General features: G+C 42.8%; 1 protein-coding gene across 1 annotated transcript in view; it reads right to left on the bottom strand.

Annotated features, from left to right (window-relative positions):
* Window positions 1–12480: 12480 nt before the first annotated feature.
* Window positions 12481–22268, bottom strand: part of c5 (complement component 5) — a gene marked incomplete at both ends in the record, with an annotated part of 34326 nt that continues 24538 nt past the window's right edge. The window contains 16 exons of the mRNA XM_079755113.1: window positions 12481–12604; window positions 13515–13653; window positions 13834–13926; window positions 14014–14100; window positions 14210–14293; window positions 14993–15098; window positions 15603–15677; window positions 15793–15895; window positions 16675–16714; window positions 16819–16897; window positions 16980–17042; window positions 17554–17700; window positions 17987–18067; window positions 18171–18292; window positions 18476–18647; window positions 18757–18855. Of these exons, the coding sequence (XP_079611239.1) occupies window positions 12481–12604; window positions 13515–13653; window positions 13834–13926; window positions 14014–14100; window positions 14210–14293; window positions 14993–15098; window positions 15603–15677; window positions 15793–15895; window positions 16675–16714; window positions 16819–16897; window positions 16980–17042; window positions 17554–17700; window positions 17987–18067; window positions 18171–18292; window positions 18476–18647; window positions 18757–18855 (1614 nt within the window). The remainder of the gene's footprint in view (window positions 12605–13514; window positions 13654–13833; window positions 13927–14013; window positions 14101–14209; window positions 14294–14992; window positions 15099–15602; window positions 15678–15792; window positions 15896–16674; window positions 16715–16818; window positions 16898–16979; window positions 17043–17553; window positions 17701–17986; window positions 18068–18170; window positions 18293–18475; window positions 18648–18756; window positions 18856–22268) is intronic.

Here is a 22268-nt window from a genome sequence, read left to right on the forward strand (position 1 = left end):
TGTCATTTTTGGCTCAGCCAAACCTATTTCAAATGGCTCAAGATAACTTTATATTAAGTTTAAAATAATTTAAAAAAAACATTTCACTACAGGACTGCTGTTAATACCCCAGGACACGCAACGGTGATGTATTTTTAAAGGGGACATCTCATACCACCAGGTGTGAGTGTGATTAGCCATTACAAGCAGGTTTGAAAATGTGCAGCATTGTGACATCACAGGTGGGCGTGTCCATCTAGATGTGTGACGGATAGATGGACACGCCAACCTGTGATGTCACAATGCTGCACATTTTCAAACCTGCTTGTAATGGCTAATCACACTCACACCTGGTGGTATGAGATGTCCCCTTTTAAGCGTCATGCCTGGCTTCAGAAAATGGGTTGCAGATAATCCGAAAGTACCATATATATAAAGATGTTTTTTCCTTCCTGTCTTTTTTAGTAAAACACTTGTTTTTAAGCCAAGGGGTTCTTTGCCTTTAAAACTTGCAAGACCCCAGGACAACAATACACATACGCCAGGCTTTGGTGAACAATTCTTTAGTTGCATTGATGTACATTTGAATGCTAGTCCAATTTTAGAATATATACATGCAGATCCATTCAATCCGTCTTGAAAGCATTTTTGCAAAACCGGAAGCCCACTGACAATTCCCGTGTCTGCAAATGCCATTTCCCACGAGGGTTGGGCCATCCGCCAGTTCTTTCTGCTGCCCAGAGAAGTCCCCAGCCAGAGGTGGGGATTCAGAGCTCCAGTGTGGAGAGTGATCATGCGTATGTGTTGCCAAATCCTTCAATGGAGGTATGTTCACCAGCGAGTAGTGGGGGCAGCACTGAGCCATCCAGCAGTCAGCCCAGGTCAGGTCAGGTTTTATACTCCGTAACAGACATTCTGTCACGCTTCAGAGATGGTATGTCTTACATTGACAACTGGACCGTCCGCTTTTTGTGAGTTTTTACCAGCTTTTTATAACTTTAATGAAAATGCGCCAGGATACACAAACCTCCACCTTGCACTGTTCGGCTCTAGTGTGGATACCGTGATGAATGTTGTGAAGACGTATATTGCCATCATCCACAAGTTACTCTTCAAAGGCATTACGACAAAGGTCCCTAGCAAGGAAAAAAAACTGAAAAAACATAAAACTTTTTTATCAGATTCATCGATTAATCGAAAAAATAATCTACCGATTAATCGATTATCAAAATAATCGTTAGTTGCAGCCCTAGTCACGACTACAGACCTAAAAAAAACGATGTACACAATGCACTCACATGAGCACATTATCATGCCCTGCCTTAAGTCAGCCATCATCATCCCTGTCCCCAAAAACCCAGTCATCAACAGTCTCAACGTCTACAGCCCGATCGCACTCCCATCCGTAGTCACGGCGTGTTTGGTGAGACTGGTCTCAGAACACATCAAAGCCAGCCTCCCTCCCACAGTTGAACCCACATCAGTTTGCTTATAGAGCTTATGGGTCAACAAAAGTTGCCATCGCGATAGCTCTTCACCCTCACGCTCAGCACCACCTCTCCTCTAGAATGTCTGTTGGGTTCATTACTCTATGCACTATATAGCTATGATGGCGCTCCAACCCTCCCCACAAAGTGCATCATCTAGTCCGACCCACTATGGTCGATCTCACCTCAGGCGTGTCGGCATACAGAGATGGGGACCACAAACTGACAGTTTGGTGCTCAGCAAACAACCTGACACTGAGCTCCACAAAAACAAAACATATCATCGGGCTTCAGGAAGAATTTCCAAATACTCGTGTATAATACACTTGAAGAATATTGGAGGAGGAGGAGCTCACCTCTTGTAAACGCCAACGTTTCTTTCCGCCAATTCATTCCCAACCATAGCCGGGATTACCACCATTGTGAGTCTTTATTTGTTGTGGAAGTACCAGAGACGTTGGATAACCCAACGCCGTCGTTCATGGGTTCTTAATATTATCCGGAGGCGAACATAGCTTTTGGCTGTGATATTATATATAAATATATATATATATATATCATCGAACTCTGGGAGTCCGCACACGCAACAATAATTTTCTCCGTTTTGCGATTCGATCTGGACTTCAGGGAGTGAACGCTATCAAGTAGGGCTGCACGATAAATCGTTATAAAATCTCGATTCACCCCTGTGTCGATTTTAAGTTTTAAATTAATCGATTAATTCGATTCTCTTTTTTTTATGAGCCGAGTCCAACTGACAAACGCGACTTTCTTCTGTGAGTTTAAAACATAGGTCCATGGTTTAAAAGCACTCCCAAGCGCTCTCTCCCTTCTAGGTTCTGAGAAGGGCTTCACCCTCAGCCAATGACGAAGCGCCTTTTAGTCACGTGTTTCACTCATGGAGCAGCAGAGAGCGCAATAGTTCGGAAAGATAGTGCGGCTGCGAGTGCGACAAGAGATAAACAGTGAAGACAAAATGGATTTTGATGATGAGGACCCAGCTACTAGTGGCGAGAATCAGCCAACCCCTCAGACACAAACGGAACTCGTTCCAAAAAAAGGCTCGCATTCGGTGGTGTGGAAGTATTTCGGCTGTAGTATTTGTATTTGTTTTCGGCAAAACAACGAGGGTCAGTCTAAAGGGATTTGCAAGGCATGCTTTGCGATCGTTGCAGCACCGCAAAGTAACACCACAAATCTATACCAGCACCTCAATCGTCACCACAAAGTGCAATATGATGAAGCTGTACAAGGCAAGAAAAAGTCTGAAAGTCGTCCAACATTAACAACACAGACATCCATTACTGACACCTTGCACAAGGCAACCCCATACCCACATAACTCCATTAGGAGTAAGGAAGTAATGGACGCAATTGCTTTCCATCTAGCCAAGGATATGGTTATGGATATGGTGAAGACTAATCTTAATCTGGTAGGTGCAAAATACATCTGTATATCTACCTTTGTCTGTGTTGGTGAAGAAATACCTATGCATTCCAGCTACCAGCTCACCTTCTGAACGGCTGTTTAGTACAGCGGGCAACATTGTGACATGGCACCGTGCATCACTAAAGCCAGAGCATGTGGACAGACTTGTGTTTCTTGCCAGGAATCTTTAAGTGCCATGTTCAGGGTCACATATAGGGTCATATGAGAGGCCCATGTTCCAAAGAAAAGATTTGTTTTATTTATGCTTATTTATGTTAAAGTTGGTTCAGTATACTCGTTTTTGATACTGCACCTTTTTGTTGTCATGGTTCATGTGTGCAATAAAAAAAATAAATAAAAAGAAAATGTTTTTTTTTATTTGTGAGAAAAGAATCGTGACAGAAAATCATGATGTCGATTCTAAGCAAAAGAATCGTGATTCACATTTTTCCCTGAATTGTGCAGCCCTACTATCAAGACAAAGCGTCATTCAAAATGTGCAGGAAAGTTGAACTTTTTCAAGTGCTTGCTTGAGTAGAATCACGTGAAAGCCGCGCCATCCATCCATCCGCGCCGCCTGCTTGGCCAACGAGAGACGCATGTCTCTCACGTGGCCACTTCATGCATCCACGGGAAAAAGGCTAAAAGAGCGATGTGGGATTTTATTAATCAATATCAGAAAATTCAAATCGATTATTTAAACCCAGCCCTAGTTGAAAGCGCTCATAATTTAGTTGTAGTCTGCACAATGACAGTCTTTCTATATCACACAGACAGACAGACAGACAGACAGGTAGGACTAATGGTTGGTTTCCTCTTCCAAACAGGTCCAAATCCGTGTAAGGGCTTTCACGAGGAGGGCCCGCAGCTTGTAAAGACTGAGGACCAGGACATCGCTATCAGTCCATCAGTGGGGTCCGACACCATTAAAGCAGTCCACATTACCACCTGGGAGGATCTAAAGCTGGACCTGGGCCGCTGGTACGACCTCAATAACGTGTCGATCCACGCCTACGATTATGCTCTTACTCTTTTGATGACCCACTCGACAAAAGCTGTGCCTGTAGAGAATCGAGCAAAGACACCGCTGGCTCCAGCGTTGGACGATGTTACAACGACCTATAAAGGAGAGATAATCGGTGCCTTTGCAACAATCACCCACACTTGTCCGCAACACCACACCCTCTTCAAGGTCAATCCAGAGTTAAAAAATGCTCTGTGTGCTCCCTGTGAAATGCATTATAAAAACACCAAATTGAGCATAAAGTGTTGAAGCCATTATAACAGTAGAACTTTCAGACGGTAGCAAAAAAGTGTGGAAATTTGCCAATGGCTGCCTTGCCAATGTTGTGCCACCGAGGCTCTGGACGACCAAGGAAGACATTATTCAACACTTGTTGGATTTGAACATGGTCGATTTCAAAGTTAGAAATAATGAAATAATAAGCTGCTCACCATGTCCAGTCACAATAGCCCTTTAGCACTATATGGTCGGTTTTACAAATGCAAGTCCCCTATCCCACTGCACTAGTTTGGGTTCTATTGTGAGAACGGGATTTCTTTTTTTCATTTTTTTATATTTACAATTATTTGACTGACAACAGAAATACAATCCATGTGTTAATTTTACTTTAAATAAACAGTATTATTATACATTATTATTTTGTATTCACAATGAACGTGTAGCTCGCCATGTTTTTTCTATTCTTTAGCTGATGCTTTACTTCTGAGCCCGCTGGTATATGATGGTAGACAAAATCTGTAAATCTGTACCCTCAGTTTAGAAAGCGGTGTGCACTGTTTATAAGATACTCGACCATACTAAACCGTACTTGTATTAGTAAACTGATCTCGGACTACGGAACAGTACCCAGATTACTAAACTGATCTCAGACTACTAAACTGTACCCAGATTACTAAACTGATCTCAGACTACTAAACTGTACCAAGATTACGAAACTGATCTCCGACTACTAAACCGTACCCAGATTACGAAACTGGTCTCAGACTACTAAAATTTACCCAGATTACTGAACTGATCTCGTACTACTAAATCATACCCACATTACTAAAGATTGTGGTCGAATTTGCAATCCTTGCATACTGGTTTCCATTCATGGTCTTGATGGACAAAATACAAGACCCCATCAGACCTAAACCAGTTTGTATTAATTTATTTAATGATATGGTTGACTTGTGCATTTACCTTTTATGGGGTTTACTGTGTTTATCTCGATGCAACCCGTTTATTGGGTGAAACCAACATTCAGGATGCACCCTTTAGTAATCTGAAGGTAGGGTTGGTAATCTATAGTATATGTATCAACTAAAAATGGTGGTCAGGTGAAGGGATCTGAAAGGGAGGGGTGTAAGGGCAGGGAAGAAGGTGTGTATTATGTAGTATATTACTGAGCATTTAAGAGTTTTATATGCTCCGAATACTAAGCCAGTGGCTCTAATATAGGTGGCCGCTAGCTAGCGTTGAGAAAGCAACCAGCCGATTTTGGTGAAAAAATGACAGCTCATTCCAAGGTAACGAAAACACAATTATTCTTATTTTAAAGATTTTTTGAAGGTTTAATCCTTTTTATTGTAGAGTGAATAAGACAGAAAGATATTCGAGAGAGGGGAAGACATGCAGCAAAGGACCACGGGCAGGAATCAAACCCTGGTCGCTGTGGTAAGGACTAGGCCTTAATGGTATGCGCTCTACCCGGCGAAGCACCGGAGCACCCCAATTATTCTTATTTCCATGGGATTATACACTGATTGAACCATCATTTCTGCCAGGTCCGTTCCACTAGATGCCACTAAATTCTACACACTACACCTTTAATTGAGTGCAGGTGGTTAAGTGACGTTGTTTTAAACCAGGTTTAAAGGGGACATATCATACCACCAGGTGTGAGTGTGATTAGCCATTACAAGCAGGTTTGAAAATGTGCAGCATTGTGGCATCACAGGTTGGCGTGTCAATCTATCCGTCACACATCTAGATGGACACGCCCACCTGTGATGTCACAATGCTGCACATTTTGAAAACGGCTTGTAATGGCTAATCACACTCACACCTGGTGGTATGATATGTCCCCTTTAAAGAGGGAGCTCTTCTCGACAGGGGAAAAGCATTTGGGACTTAATTGTAGGGGAATATTTAAAAAATTAAAAATAACTCACCTTTTCTTGAAAGGGGAGATCAAATGTACACTGCCCAGTGACGGTTTATGAGTCAGTGGGCCCCTGGGCCCAGACTACGAGAAATGGCCTCCCCCACCACCCAAGCATTTTATCTAGCATAGACGTAACCGTTAGTATTGTAACCGTTCCTGTCCACAGTCTAACTAGCTCTATTGACACATCCAATTATATCATAGAATTAATAATATAATAATAATATGGCATCTAACAACCCATGGTGGTATATGATTTAGGGGCCCTACATCAGGGGCCAATCTGGCCTGTATGATCACGCTGCATCGTCGGAAACAGCGTCTACTGTGGACAGCAGACTGATGAACCAGATAAAGGGGGGCGTGACATTTCATACCCCACGTTATCTGATTGACAACTTAACCTGTGGTTCAGGGGCCCTATTAAGACATATGACAAATCAAACCCCATGCTATTTAATTTTGAGGCCCCTTTCAAATACCAAGAGTGATTAACATAACCCGTGTTTCAGGGCCCTATATGACATATCCTACCCTATGCTAACTGATTTAGGGGTCCTTTTCCGATATTAGGAATGAATAATAAACATAACCTGTGATTCAGGGCCCTATATGACATATCCTGCCCTATGCTAACTGATTTAGGGGTCCTTTTCCGATATTAGGAATGAATAATAAACATAACCTGTGATTCAGGGGCCCTATATGATTATGAGGAATGAATGACACAACCCGTGGCATATGGTTGAGGGGCCCTATTGAGACATATTACATAATATAACCAATGTTATATGGCTTGAGGCCCCATTAAGATGTCAGTAGGTACAGTGCCTTGCAAAAGTATTCACCCCCCTTGGCATTTTTCGTGTTTTGTTGCCTCACAACCTGGAATTAACATGGATTGTTTGAGGATTTGCATAATTTAATTTACAGAACATGCCTACAACTTTGAAGATGTTTTTTTTTTTTTTATTGTGAAGCAAACAACAAATAGGACAAAATGACAGAAAAAGTCAATGTGCATAACTATTCACCCCCCTAAAGTCAATACTTTGTAGAGCCACCTTTTGCGGCGATCACAGCTCCAAGTCGCTTTGGATAAGTCTCTATGAGCTTGCCACATCTTACCACTGGGATTTTTGCCCATTCCTCCTTGCAAAACTGCTCCAGCTCCTTCAAGTTGGATGGTTTGCGCTTGTGAACAGCAATCTTTAAGTCTGACCACAGATTTTCTATTGGATTGAGGTCTGGGCTTTGACTAGGCCATTCCAACACATTTACATGTTTCCCCTTAAACCACTCAAGTGTTGCTTTTGCAGTGTGTTTGGGGTCATTGTCCTGCTGGAAGGTGAACCTCCGTCCTAGCCTCAAATCACGCACAGAGTGGTACAGCTTTTGCTCAAGAACATCCCTGTATTTAGCACCATCCATCTTTCCCTCAACTCTGACCAGTTTCCCAGTCCCGGCTGCTGAAAAACATCCCCACAGCATGATGCTGCCACCACCATGTTTCACTGTGGGGATGGTGTTCTTTGGGTGATGCGATGTGTTGGGTTTGCGCCAGACATAGCGTTTTCTTTGATGGCCAAAAAGTTCAATTTTAGTCTCATCAGACCAGAGCACCTTCCTCCATACATTTTGGGAGTCTCCCACATGCCTTTTCGCAAACTCAAAACGTGCCATTTTGTTTTTTGCTGAAAGTAATGGCTTTCTTCTGGCCACTCTGCCATAAAGCCCAACTCTATGGCGCGTACGGCTTATTGTCGTCCTATGTACAGATCCTCCAGTCTCTGCTGTGGAACTCTGCAGCTCCTCCAGGGTTACCTTAGGTCTCTGTGCTGCCTCTCTTATTAATGCCCTCCTTGCCCTGTCCGTGAGTTTTGGTGGGCGGCCGTCTCTTGGCAGGTTTGCTGTTGTGCCATGTTCTTTCCATTTGGTTATGATAGATTTGATGGTGCTCCTGGGGATCATCAAAGATTTGGATATTTTTTTATAACCTAACCCTGACTTGTACTTCTCAACCACATTGTCCCTGACTTGTTTGGAGAGTTCATTGGTCTTCATGGCAGTGTTTGGTTAGTGGTGCCTCTTGTTTAGGTGTTGCAGCCTCTGGGGCCTTTCAAAAAATGTGTGTATATGTACTGACAGATCATGTGACACTTCGATTGCACACAGGTAGACATCATTTCACTAATTATGTGAGTTCTGAAGGTAATTGGTTGCACCAGAGCTTTTTATGGGCGTCATAACAAAGGGGGTGAATACATATGCACATGCCAAATTTCAGTTTTTTATTTCTAAAAAATAGTTTTATGTATATATTTTTCTCATTTCACTTCACCAACTTAGACTATTGTCTTCTGATCCATCACATAAAATTCAGAGTAAAAAAATATTGAACTAAAGGCTGTTATGTAACAAAATAGGTAAAATGCCAAGGGGGTGAATACTTTTGCAAGGCGCTGTATAATAATGTAGGGAAAATATTGCTACTACCCCCTTGGCCCCCTTGGCCTGGGCCCGGTGAGCCCGGGCAGTAACCCATCCGTGACACAGCCGGGTAAACTTTTGAATTGGAGGTCGAACCAGAGCCTAGCTGAGAGGGTCGTAGTCCTCACTAGACTTGGTGTGTCATAGTCCTCAATAAGCACGAGATGTGTACATGTACATTCATTTCTAATGCCACTGCATCCCTAACCCACCCAAAGCTTTCTTTATGGTCTCTCTACCTTTACCCACAGTTCTGTAGACCTCTTGACTGGATGGCCGAATCCAGGAGGCCAGTGGATTTTAATGATCCACTTCAATGCTTTTTTCCTTCTTAAGGGTCCCATGGCATGCTACTTGCTTTAATGCTTTAATATAGATGTTAGTGGGCCCCTAACACAGTATTTGAAGACGCTCCCGAAATTCAGCCGTGGTGCAGAATTGCCAATACGAGCAAGACGCACATTGAGCTTTCCCCAAATGTGCCGTTTTCAGTGTAGCTTTAATGCAAATAAGGAGGAGAGAGGCGGGTCAATGAGGAGGGTGGGGGTGTGGCCCTGAGCAGCTTGCGGCCACGGTACCATGCGCTCTGTTTACAGTGGATGTATTGCAATGGCCAGGCGCACACAGCCTTTGGCCGTGTTCTGTAAATATTCTAGAACACTCCGGGAGCTCCGGCGGGAGTCCTGGAGCTCTATATCTAAATAATATCATATTATACATAAATATCTTTATCATATAATATATATTATCACGGCCAAAAGCTGTGTGACGATATTATGAATCTCAATGGTCTCAATCTCAATCTTGGTGGTCCCTCGGCAGCGGGCAGCGGGAAGTGGGAGACAATCGCGGGCAACGATCCCTTTCTCCTCCATGTCTTGGTTCATGTACTTCAGGGAGTCAAAGCAAAGTTCCTTTCCCCCCAATTCCTTCTCAACCATGGCTGAGATAACCCCCACTACAGTCTCATTCTGGAAATACCAGAGACGAGAGTCCGACGTGTTATTTGCCATAACACCAACAGTAGAACGGTTATCCAAATAACAAAGAAGTGTACAACAATTGGGTTACAGTCCTGGAGCTCTATATCTAAATAATAGCATATAATACATATCAATTAATACATATTATCATAGACAAAAGCTGTGTGCGCCTCCAGACTATATTAAGAATCAAAAACGACTGCGTCGGGTTCTCCGCGTCTCTGGTTCTTCCACTTCCACATCAATCTGAAGTAGACTGAACCGCCCGCTGCCCGCTGCCTGCTGCCGGCTGCCTGCTGCCGGCTGCCCACTGTGGGGCTCAACGATGGCTGAGATAACCCCAACTACAGACTTGTTGTGGAAATACCAGAGACGTCAAAGAACCGATGTGATATGCGCCATAACACCAACAGCAGAACGGTCCAATACCAAAGAAGTGTACAACGCTTGCGTTACAGTGTGTGTAATCACCAGTGTTGGGCAAGTTACTTTAAATTAGTAACTTAGTTACAGTTACTAGTTACTTTTTTCAAAAGTAACTCAGTTACTTTAAGTTACTCGTTACTTTCAAGATAACTAGTTACTAGGGAAAGTAACTTTTTTTTTTCCTAAATTATCTTATTGTGTTAATGTGGCAAAGGACCTCCCTAACTGGATAGCTAGGGAGGCTACCAGTCCTCTGGCTTGCTTACACGTAAGTCCTATCCTACCACAAGCGCAATGCGCCACCTAGTGACCTGAACGTGACATAGCAGTGTAGTAGTGTGAGTGCAAATAAATGAAATATTTCCATTGTTTCCAACTGTTTCCAACCCTCTACAAATGCACACACATTATTTTGGGGTTGATGTGGCATAGTGTTCGACAAAACAACTGTAAAATTTGATCATTGTACCCAGTATCACTACGATGAAGCAGTGGATCAACAAAACACAACATACAGTATGTTTTGAAACTTTTGATAGGCATATTTATCGTAGCCATTGAAACAGGTACAAAGTATAGTTTTGGCAGTGCAAAAATTAAACTGTGCCTCAGACCATTTAGCAACTGTAGGAATCAATAGTGCAAAACTGATACAATAGATGTTTTCAATGTAAACACAGTGAGGTTTATCCGTTCTTTGTAAGTTAACCTAGCTCAAAACAGCTAAACTCCACCAACTGGAGAACTTATCATCAATAATGATGGGCAAACTTAAAAGTATTTTCAGCCTCACAAAGAGAAACTTAATAAATAAAAAGTACTTTCAGCCTCACAAACATAGTTAATGTTTAACAAAAATAATATTTCCTCCACTCTGGCCGTTTAGATAAATAAAACAACTGATGAAATCAATAATGGTGGATAAAGTGCTTTAGTAGTCTATGTTAGTATGTCTATGTCTATATCAGTCTTTGTCCATACATCTCCATCATTTGTTTAGCTGTGTCTGGGTTATAGACTGTGCAACAGGCTTTGTAAAATCAAGCTTTTGTTGTTTGGCTGGAGTGGCTTCTCCTTTAGCGTCGGCGGAGCTGACGTTAGCAGCAGCATCACCTGTGTTACCTTCAGGGTCTTTTTCAACTAGCTTGGTAGATGCCTGTTGTTTCTGAAGATGTTTCATCAGATTAGAATTGCTAGTTTTTGATGTGGCTAGAGTTTTCGAACCTCCACAAAGATGACAGGTCACCAAAATATTCCTTATGTCTTTTACTGTCAGAAAGGAAAAAGAATGTGCATATTTCCATGAGAGAAATACAACGCCTGGACCGTTGTCGACTGCCGCCATTGTTTTAATTCATTTACTGGACGTGAAGCGGACGTGACTCACGTCCGCTTCACGTCCACCACGGAAACTGTAGTTCTGGGTTATGCACGCGAAGTAACGAGTAACGAGCCTGTTTAAATCGCAGTAACAATAAACGCGTTACTGATTTTGACAAAGTAATTAGTTAGAGTGCTCGTTACCGCAAAAGTAACGTAGTTACTGTAACGCGTTACTTAATAACGCGTTAGTCCCAACACTGGTAATCACACACACACACACACACACACACATGTATGCGGCGCTCGCACAGCCGTAGGACATTGCCGGGCCAAATTCTCTGGGCTGGCAAGGCAGAGAAAGGGGATGTGGCATCTCCCCTTATGACGACATACGGGGCTAAATTCCAAAACGGTGCGTCTGAGCTTCGTTTTTTCAAAGGCGGAGCAGAATGGCTAGTGCTCGTTTTACACCAAATGAAATTTCTAGCTACTGGGGAGCGTAGGTAGGCTAGGGGGCTCATACTAATGTTAGAGAACCTCTGAATGTGAAATTTTCATGCCATGGGATCTTTAGGGCCTATCCTTCTTTTTGTATCATCTTTATTAAATATTTCCCTTTATTAAAAAGAGTAAGGCTTTTGAGAAATCCAGATATTAAAGCCCAGACATTGTGAATATGATCTGCAGGCAGAAACAAAATGGAAACTCACAATGTGAGATCTGGATGGTCTCACGAAGATAACAGAAAGAATGACTAACCCATAACGGAGGTGGAGAAATTGTGTCAGATTATTTATTTATTTAGTTGGGAAAGCTAACTGTTTGGCATATTTAAAATAACACACTTAAGTTAACCTCCGAAAGGAAATTCTTTCTGCAACTTTTACCCATATTTCCAACAATAGGTTGTGTTGATCCCAGTTGATAATTTAATGAAAAGCTCCTCAAATAATTAATTAAAATAATCACCTACAACACACACTTTACACACACACACGTTTGTTTTTGATCAATTGAATTGATTTTATTTGTGTGCATATGAGCGAGAGAGAATTTCGGATAGTTTTTGCTTGTTGTTACCATGTTAAATTCTATGAAAATACTGTATGTATTGCCTGCAAAAAAAGTAATTTAGGAGGAAAACAAATATGCTCATTATTAAAAAGTAATTAATCCTATTCATAACAGGGCTGGTTAGCTACAGCCAAAAATCTGGAGGTCCTCTTCATATTGATTCAGTTCAGGGTCATTGCAGCCAGTAGGACCACAATCTGGCAACAGCTCAAGAACAGAATCCAAGTCCAGAGGAAAACGGTACCTAGAAAACATCAAACACCCCACATCACAGAGGCCCAATACCAACTGCGTCCACGGAGAACCACGTTGCCACTCAGAAGACCGCCCCTTGTGCCAGTCGAGGATCTATGAGGATCTGTGTGTTTGTAGACAAACTACAGTCTTGTTGTGATGCTGCTGGCATGGGTTTGGAATAAGCGTCTTTAGAAATCTAGAGGGCGTTATTAAAGGTGTATTATTTTCCCATTGATGGAGCTACTTTAACCAAGCAAGTCAATGGAAGCGGTTAACGAGAGCATATGCTCCCCCAATTGGAGCACAGTGACGCATCTGGAACTTGTCTGAGTCTGTGTAACAGGCATAAGCTAATTTGCAGACATCCATTTGAATGTTCAAACACGTGACTTCTGGAGAATTGTATTGCAAGCATTTCAAAATTCAAACCAGGACAGTAAATAGGACTACATTTGGATATGGGGGGGGGGGGGGGGGGCACACATTCAGTTTGTGTGATGTCAATTAGGCCGTGCAGTCCTCACAGATGCTTGAAGCATAAATTGCTCATCACAATGTGCTTCCAGTGTGAAATACATGTTACCAGGGGGCCTTCCTTGGTGTATTTTGAGGCTTTTTTATGCACTCTGGCACCTTATAAACATTAAAAGTACATGTCTTATTCATTTAAAAAATGGGTGTAACTCATAAACTTACTGAATTACTTTCCACATTAAGTTTATCGAAATATAAGAAGTTGTAAGTAACTTTACAACCGGTGCAAATTTCATATTAATCTTTATTGATTTGTAATATTTTGGACATTCGGGGCTGAAGCCTAACGATAAAGGCCGCAGGTTACAGAAACAACATCAAATGTTCACAACTAAGTATGTTCTGGGCCCCTAAAAAACATTGGCAGGAGAGGGGAGACTGACCTGACGTTGTTTTTGGAGAGGAGCTCTGAACCACGGGAGCCCTGCACTATGAAGTGGGCGTCCTTATGAAGCTCCACCCAGCTGCAGGTGGCCTTCTTTACCAGGGCCACCTCAATGCCTGGCCTCACACCCTCAAACGCTACCCCCACACACACACACACACACACACACACACACACACACACACACACACACACACACACACACACACACACACACACACACACACACACACACACACACACACACACACACACACACGTCTTTAGTTTGGGAGCAAAGTCTAGCTAGGATGGAGTAAATGGACATTAAATCTCACCTCGGTCCTTTTGTTTCAGGACTTGGACTACGATGGCCGTGTAGGTCATAAAGTCCCCTTCAGCCACTGCAGACTTCATCTTTACCTTGTACGCTGGAGAAGGAAACAATCTCTTAGCAATGCGTCTGTCTGTCTGTTTCTGTCTGTCTCTCTGCCTCTCTGCATGGCTGTCTCCCTTACCATATTGGATATGATCATGGCAGGTCTCCACCATGCGTTCTGCTGCTGTAAGGGCGGTGCTGTTTCCTCTATATGTGGCGCAAGCGGCTGGGATAAAACACACGTTCATTCTCAACAAACATTTAAGATTTTTCGGTTGTTTATTTGTTGATCCACCAGATTTAACGGCTGAGGCCTAAGAGCTCCATGACGGTACCTGTCATGCACTGACACTCCTCCCCAAAACACAGTCGTTGTAGGTCCTCCTCAGCGAACGAAAATTGTTTTTCACACATACTGCCTGTTAGATAAGGCAAAACAAACCAGGGGATTTAATAGCACTACATTGGGAGACACTGGGGGCCTAAATGGATGTTGCTATGGATTTCATAGAGCATGGAGAGATTGGCACATATATTTTCTTTCTAGTATCAATCTATCCCTCTCTATCATGATAAAATAAAAAATAAACCCCTCTTCATCATACCCCATCACATTTCCTTAGCAAACAAAAATAAAAAATCAGTGTTTTTATATTGTCCTATCTTGACATCGACCTGTGCGGCGATGTCTTGACCTGACATCATTGCTAGTCTGGAACCTCCCAGTTCTTTTTTTGTTTTCCAAGGGCCGTTATCAACGGATGTAGACCAAAAGGTCTCTAGACACAAAAGGATAGACCTACAGCCAATCAGAGCAATGGAAGGTGTGATATATCAGTGGCAGCCATCTTGGTTTGTTTATGAAAATCCTCAACAATGATCCCATAGAGCACTCCTCTGTACAGTAATCATATTAAACCCGCACCACATCAAATAAACCGTTGTGATTGGCTCAACCCTGTCCAGGTTTCCTGGAAATCTGGACGGAAGGGAGCCCAAATGCCTATGCCAGAGCAAATAAATAATGAGCTCACAGATTTGTCTTCTGTTAGAAGTCTTATCTAACAGAAGGCCAAAATAAATAACTGTAGTGGTTCATAGTAATACCAGGTGTTTACCTTGAACCTCGCTCTCAAACACTCTGAAGATGGACTTTGCTGCTGCCATCACTTTAAACTCTGCACGGACCCGGAACCCTACACACCGGAAGATGTCAGACGGTACCTAGAGATGAAAAGACAGGACCATATCAGAACCTAGCAACCAGAGATGGGAATACATCAGAAATTAGCTGGACATCAGCACCTAGCAACCACAAGAAGACAAAAAGTAAGCCATCAATGGCAACTCAACACACATATCAATACCATGGCACTCCCTTCCATACTGTATTTAAATGTATAGCTTTTTTTAGTGGCTTGCACACTGACACAACAAACACCCAAAAACGATGAATATTGAATGTTTGCCGACACTGATTTGACATGTTCTCCAACAAGAACCCGACAAGGAAGCATGTGCCTTAAGGTCTTCCTTTTTAACTTTCTTTTCTGCATCAACTTTCCATAAATCCTGTTTCGGGGCATTTATTTCATTTAGAGTAAACCTAGGTGTGACCATTTTAATATTGCTTATTTATTATGTGAGGAGTGGTTAAATCGCTACATATTTGAAAAGGCTTTTCTGTGCGTGTCTGTATTTATATATATATATATGATATGGACTTACATATTCCGTCTCGATGATGACCACGTTTCCTATGATTTCATAACCCAAGATGGCAGGAATATCACCGTGCTTAAACTAAACACATGGAGAAAAAAAGAGTCAGGATGGTTTACTGGAAGCCAGATGAATGGTGCCAGAGTGTGGATGCCTGTGTTTGTGTGTGTGCGTTTGTGTGTGTGTATGTATGTACTGCTTCGAGTTCATAAAGGTTTGGTTGAACTCCTGTTGGAAGATGAATCTCCAACACAGTCTGGCCCGACTCTGGCTCAACCTCGTTTGGTGGGGGCCTGTATCTGTGGACGGAAAAAAGGGTCACATCCTGGCCTCATTATGTTGAATAAAATCAACATTAAATTCAGCGGTTAAGCTTTCATTATGTCACATTTTAAGCCGTGATGTATTTCATCGCCTTGGAAATGCACCATTTTCGTGGTTAAAATGAGCTTTTCACCACTGTAACACTGCATTTTACACAGTTTTGGTTCAAACATAATGTAGTTAATAACGTGTCAAGTACAAAATTGTGGTAACAGTCTCATGAATTCCTCGGCTTTCGCAGTCAGTAATATTGAACCCTCTTCACCGAATGGACGATAACCAAAGCCAGACCACACCAGTCCATTAAAGATCTTTCTTTTGTTTGCCTCTGGGAATTAACTCCACTTTTTTTCTCCCTTAAAGTTCTCAGAAAGTAGCATGTAGAGCCATATCTCTGCCATCTATGACTGTGTTCGATGTGAATTTTTTTTGTGTGATTGCAGGCCTACATCTATTCTTTTTGGTGTTATAATGTTATGTAAGAGGATGTCCGTTCCCTGCTCCATCGTGGAGCGTTTACTTGACAAAGATTCACCGAGATTGGCGACATATTGCAGCCGGGCTACGAGCCAGAGAGGGTCTGTGACTGACAAAAGGGACAGGTACTGTGTCTCAACAAATATCTTTTTCGCAGACTTCTTAATGGCTGTTGAGGTATAAACAGGCCAGTATTTCACTGTGGCCGAGGATCTTTGAATGGCCAGGGGTGTAATTTGGTATGGGATTGTGGAGTTTGGGTGTTTAAAGGGCTTACTTGACACAGGCTGTTAGGGAATGATACAGGGTTCTGGTACCTGAGAGAGCAAGGATAACAATTTAACATTACAATTCAGAATTAATAATAATATTATATTAGCAGAGGGATACAGAAAGGCACCCAAGATGGCTGAATACTCACTTTTTTTGGTTATTTCTATATTGAAGTCAAAGTTACAATTCTGAAGGGATACCGTGGTCTGGTAATATACGGTTTTGAGCTGAAACAGAGTGTTAATGAGTGAGTGAGTAAAGGGGTGAGGGAGGGAGTGACTGAATAAGTGATTGAGGGACCGGACGAACCTCGACATGGGAGACACCGTTCCCATATCCTGTTGACACCGTGATATCACCGTAGGTATGCACCTTGGAGGAAATGATAACGGTAAGCCTGCAGCCTAGCAGCCAATACCATGAGACGACTTCACATCGACTACGCTTCTCCACTGGATGTCCTCTGATTTGTGTACATTGGCCACTTAGGTCCCGACATACTTAATGAAATTGAAATCGGCGTATCAGCATGAGCTGATGAAACTAGCACTCTTGCCAGTCAACAATAGTCACTGCGATGTGTGGGCTTGTCAGGTAACGACAGAGTGGTTGTGGGAGGAGATGCAATCGAGAATGTGGTATTGTTGACCAATCGGAGCCAGTGGTTTATCGGGGTGGGTGAAATGGGGGGGGGGGGTTGCGTGGATATTTGACTCGGTCAGCTGAGCACCCTGCAAACAATGCGGTGATCCAAGCCCAACACGGTGGCTTGATTAGGCAGCAAACCTGCAATTTTGTGACTGTGAACATCCCGAATTTGATTTCATTTTAAGTATATCGGGGGCCTTTGACCTACTAGTCTACAGCGATGTATTACGGGCACCTGTATGGGCGAGACCATGGGTAGGTTTTCCCTGAGTTTAACGAGAGTCTTAATGTCCTTCCCCGAGACACTGATGTCCTGGTTGAGTTCGGACCGGGTTAACTTCAGGCTGTACTCCGTAATGGCTTCCAGGGTTAACACCGTGTCCTGGGGCCCACAGAGAGAAGGACAGGATGGGCAGGTAGTCAGACAGGAACAGAGACAAGCAAAGACATTGACAGAAAGCATTAAAAAGGCGAGAGAAAAACCGCAGGCCAAAAGATAAAAAAGTACATAAAGAGTAATAAATCAACCCATAGAGACACCATATTATAAAACGCAGAGACACATAGTTGGAAAGACAGTTGGATATGCAGGCAGGGTGGAGGATGAGCTGAAGTCAGAGAATGGCAGATAGGTCAAGGACCCCTCCACTTTGTATTACTCTGTGTACCTCGGTGGAATAAAAGCCTCCTCCGTAGTGCTGGTCCTGAGTCAGCCAGTTGAGGATGGGCTTGACGTAGTATAACCTCCCCTTTAAGTGAAGATCAGTTCAAGTTTAGCGTTGATCAGATGAGATGATAACAGGAAGTGAGTGTTCTGTTCCTGAGACATGGCCCCTTGAAGGTCAAATGTACCTTGAACACAGTGGTGAGCATGACATAGGCGGTGGTTGCCACCATCAGGCCACTTGATTGGTCAGGCTGCTGCCATTCAGTCACATTGGATTCCTGCCAATATCTCAGTTCCGTGGTACTCACTGCACACACACACACACACACACACACACACACACACACACACACACACACACACACACACACACACACACACACACACACACACACACAGGGTTCATTGAAGGGTACATTAGCTGTCATAGCATACAGAGGCCAATCTGGTCTCACACACACACACACACACACACACACACACACACTACCTTTCTGTCGGGCCAGATCTTCCAGGCTCTCCCACAGCGTTGTGGCCATGTCATTGTCAACATCATAAAATGTGAGGGCGTAAGTTGCAACTGCACGCACATACAAACTCTTCACATGCATGGCATGCTCGGAAATGTAGAGTGCAGCTTGCTCCATAGCGTCACGCTGGGACTGAAGATAATCAAAAGAAGGAGAAGAAAATGGATGGAAGAAAATGTGCTTTTCCAATGGGGAAAAGAGAAGAAAGGAGCAGTGTGGGAGGAGGGGGGGGGAATCTCACTTGTTGCTGCAAAGCCGGGTATTTAATTTGTGTGGCCCTCTTCAAGCTGATCAGCACAAAGGATGTCAAGTAGATGGTGTGTTCCTTGAGATCTGCCGTCTGCAACCAGAGCACAGCTGTCAGCGCCCCGGGAGAAGTTCCACACAGTCACAGACATGCGCTCGGTAACTGTGTGTGACCAGATTGGCCTCTGTGTGCTCTCTGTGTGCTCTCTGTGTGCGTGTGTGTGTGTGTGTGTGTGTGTGTGTGTGTGTGTGTGTGTGTGTGTGTGTGTGTGTGTGTGTGTGTGTGTGTTTGTTGAACTACTGTCCTCAGGGCTGTAAAACACATATGTTTATACCATCCGTCTCATCAATAACATAATAATGTCAAAACAATAATAAGAACTTGTTTTTATCTAGCATATATTTTAGACTCTTACCGGTCCTCCTATTTTCCACTCCCTATGCAAGCCCTGTTTCACTTTACCGCAGGCCTTATTGTAAATGGATCCTTCTGCACTCTGTACTTCTGTACTTTCTGTTGTGGAACAAATACATCCTATCCTCTAGGCTGCACCTTACTCATCTCCTCTAGGCTGCACCTTACTCATCTCCTCTAGGCTGCACCTTACTCATCTCCTCTAGGCTGCACCTTACTCATCTCCTCTAGGCTGCACCTTACTCATCTCCTCTAGGCTGCACCTTACTCATCCCCTGGCCACCTCTAGGCAGCACCTTACTCAGTTGTCCTCTCTTCATATACATTAATAAAATGCAACATGATATATTGAATCTAAAACCCATCTGTCTACATGAAGAACACAGCACACAGAACAGGTTTTAAAGGGAAATACAGATCTGTGCTGGACGTATTCCTGATGTTCATAATGTCTTTTCAATGATGCCTGTGTTCTGAAAGCCAACACTCAACAGCACAAACTAACTTTTCAAACATATTTTAAACAAATCTTGATTATGACTTTGACCTTTTTGTCATGGACCACTACAACGTTAGCAATTTTAGATCACATTGATTGATCTGAGATCACCATAGATGCTAGTAAGAAAGAGTAGGATTAAGTAGCTACTACCAACACGTTTAGCCATGCATTTGTTTCAAATGCCATCTCAACAATGCATAAACCATGTTCTGCTACTGGCTGCAATAACAGAGCCAAAATTTAAAGTGACAATAGCTGCGTTTCCATCCCCCTGCTTTTATGCAAATTTTGAAGTATCGAATCAGTAAACAGTGATGGAAACACCAATATTTGCATAAAAGTCCTCTAATTCGCAAAAACGTTTTTCTGCCCGCTTGAGGTGATTGTTATTATTATTATTATTATTATTATTACTTATGCGAAAGAGAGTAAATGCGCAAAATGGAGATGGAAACACACTTTTTGAAACAACTGTGACGTTGCGAACATTGAACACACGGGACTGACAACGTCTTTCCGATTTCCGCATAACGACCGGCCATAGCAACCCCGCCGACATGAACTTGTAGCGTCAATATCTATTTTTAAAGGAGACTTATTATGGCGTTTTCCCAACAAGTAAACATAGTATTTGAGTTCCAGAAAACATGTTTTTGAAGCTGTTTGCTGGGAAAAATAAATAAATAAATAAATAAATCAAAAATAAATCTCACCTTACGCTATTCCCCTGTTTCAGTCCCTTCAGAACGGCTGCTTCTGGTGTCTGTAGCTTTAATGCAAATAAACTGCTGCACAGCATGGAGAAGGGATTGTTGCCGTTTGCGGACTCCTGGAGCTCTATATCTTTATCATATAATATAATATAATAAAAATTATATTATATATGGGTATTTATTTAATATTATATCTAATATCACGGCCAAAAGCTTTTTGCGCCTTGGATGATATTATGAATCATAAAGACTGCGTCTCACGTCTCTGGCACTTCCACAACAAGTAAAGACTCATGGTGAGGGATATCTTGGCCATGGTTGAGAGGAATTGGGGGAAAGGAACTTAGGCGTTGATTTTCTGAAGTCCATGAACCGCGACATGGAGGAGAAAGGGATTGTACTCCGGGAGCTGAGCTGCCGGACTTGCCGCCGAGCTCCCCGCGCCGGAGCTGCCGGACTGCCGCTGAGACCTACCCCCTCCGGACCTGCCAGCTTCGGCGGCAGTTCAGCTCCCAGAGCACACCCGCCGGAGCAGCCGGAAAGCTTCGGCCGCAGTTCAGCTCCCGGAGTACACCGCCGGAGCTGCTGGACTGGCGGCCGGACGACTTAGACGGCGGCCAGACTGCCGTCGAAGCTTCGGCAATCAGAAAACGCGGTTATATGCTGTAGACCAGGTGTTTTCAAATTGGGTGAATGTGAGCCTCCCCTTAGAGTAGGTAAGGACAGCCGAGCCCCCCCTCCCCCTCCCCCTCAAAAATAAATATATTCCCGTCCGCCTGACCTAACACGCCTCTTCAGTAAATGCCATCTTTTGTGTGTTCCAGGCAATGATGACTTTCAATAACTAATCAAATGTAAATGGTTTTTAATATTGTATTTGAAGACATTTTATTTCCAGAACTTTTTTAAAAGTGCATTCATAAACGATTCTTTGCAACAGCAAATAATTTCTATCTTCATGCAGGCCGAATTTAGGCTACTTTTAAAATCAATGAACATCAGTAGGCCTATCCACAAGTCAACAAAACAAAGCTACAAGCGACGACACCCGACGGCTGAAATCGGCGCTGTGTGTCTGGGCCTTAAGCGCACATTTGAAGGAGATGCACATCGTTTCAAAAGAAATCAGCACAATGGACAGCCCTCGGATCAATGAATGACAACGGCATGTTATGAGATCGAACAGATTCACATATTTTCATCAAATTTGTTAACGATTTCAGCCACATAAAACCACAGATTTAAACCACAAACAAAATGCGCCATACATTTGCACTACGAGCAGTATCAACCCTAAGGCCCAACCAATTTATGCATTCAAGACACAACTTTGACCGTCAATTTAATCGTCCATATCAGTGATAACCAGTGTTGGGCAAGTTACTTTAAATTAGTAACTTAGTTACAGTTACTAGTTACTTGTTTCAAAAGTAACTCAGTTACTTTAAGTTACTCGTTACTTTCAAGGTAACTAGTTACTAGGGAAAGTAACTTTTTTTTTTTCTAAATTATCTTATTGTGTTAAAGTGGCAAAGGACCTCCCTAACTGGATAGCTAGGGAGGCTGCCAGTTCTCTGGCTTGCTTACACGTAAGTCCTATCCTACCACAAGCGCAATACGCCACCTAGTAACCTGAACGTGCCATAGCAGTGTAGTAGTGTGAGTGCAAATAAATGAAATATTTCCATTGTTTCCAACTGTTTCCAACCCTCTACAAATGCACACACATTATTTTAGGGTTGATGTGGCATAGTGTTCGACAAAACAACTGTAAAATGTGATCATTGTACCCAGTATCACTACGATGAAGCAGTGGATCAACAAAACACAACATACAGTATGTTTTGAAACTTTTGATAGGCATATTTATCGTAGCC

Source organism: Pollachius pollachius (genome assembly GCF_949987615.1).
Source record: "Pollachius pollachius genome assembly, chromosome: 1".
Lineage (NCBI taxonomy): Eukaryota > Metazoa > Chordata > Actinopteri > Gadiformes > Gadidae > Pollachius > Pollachius pollachius.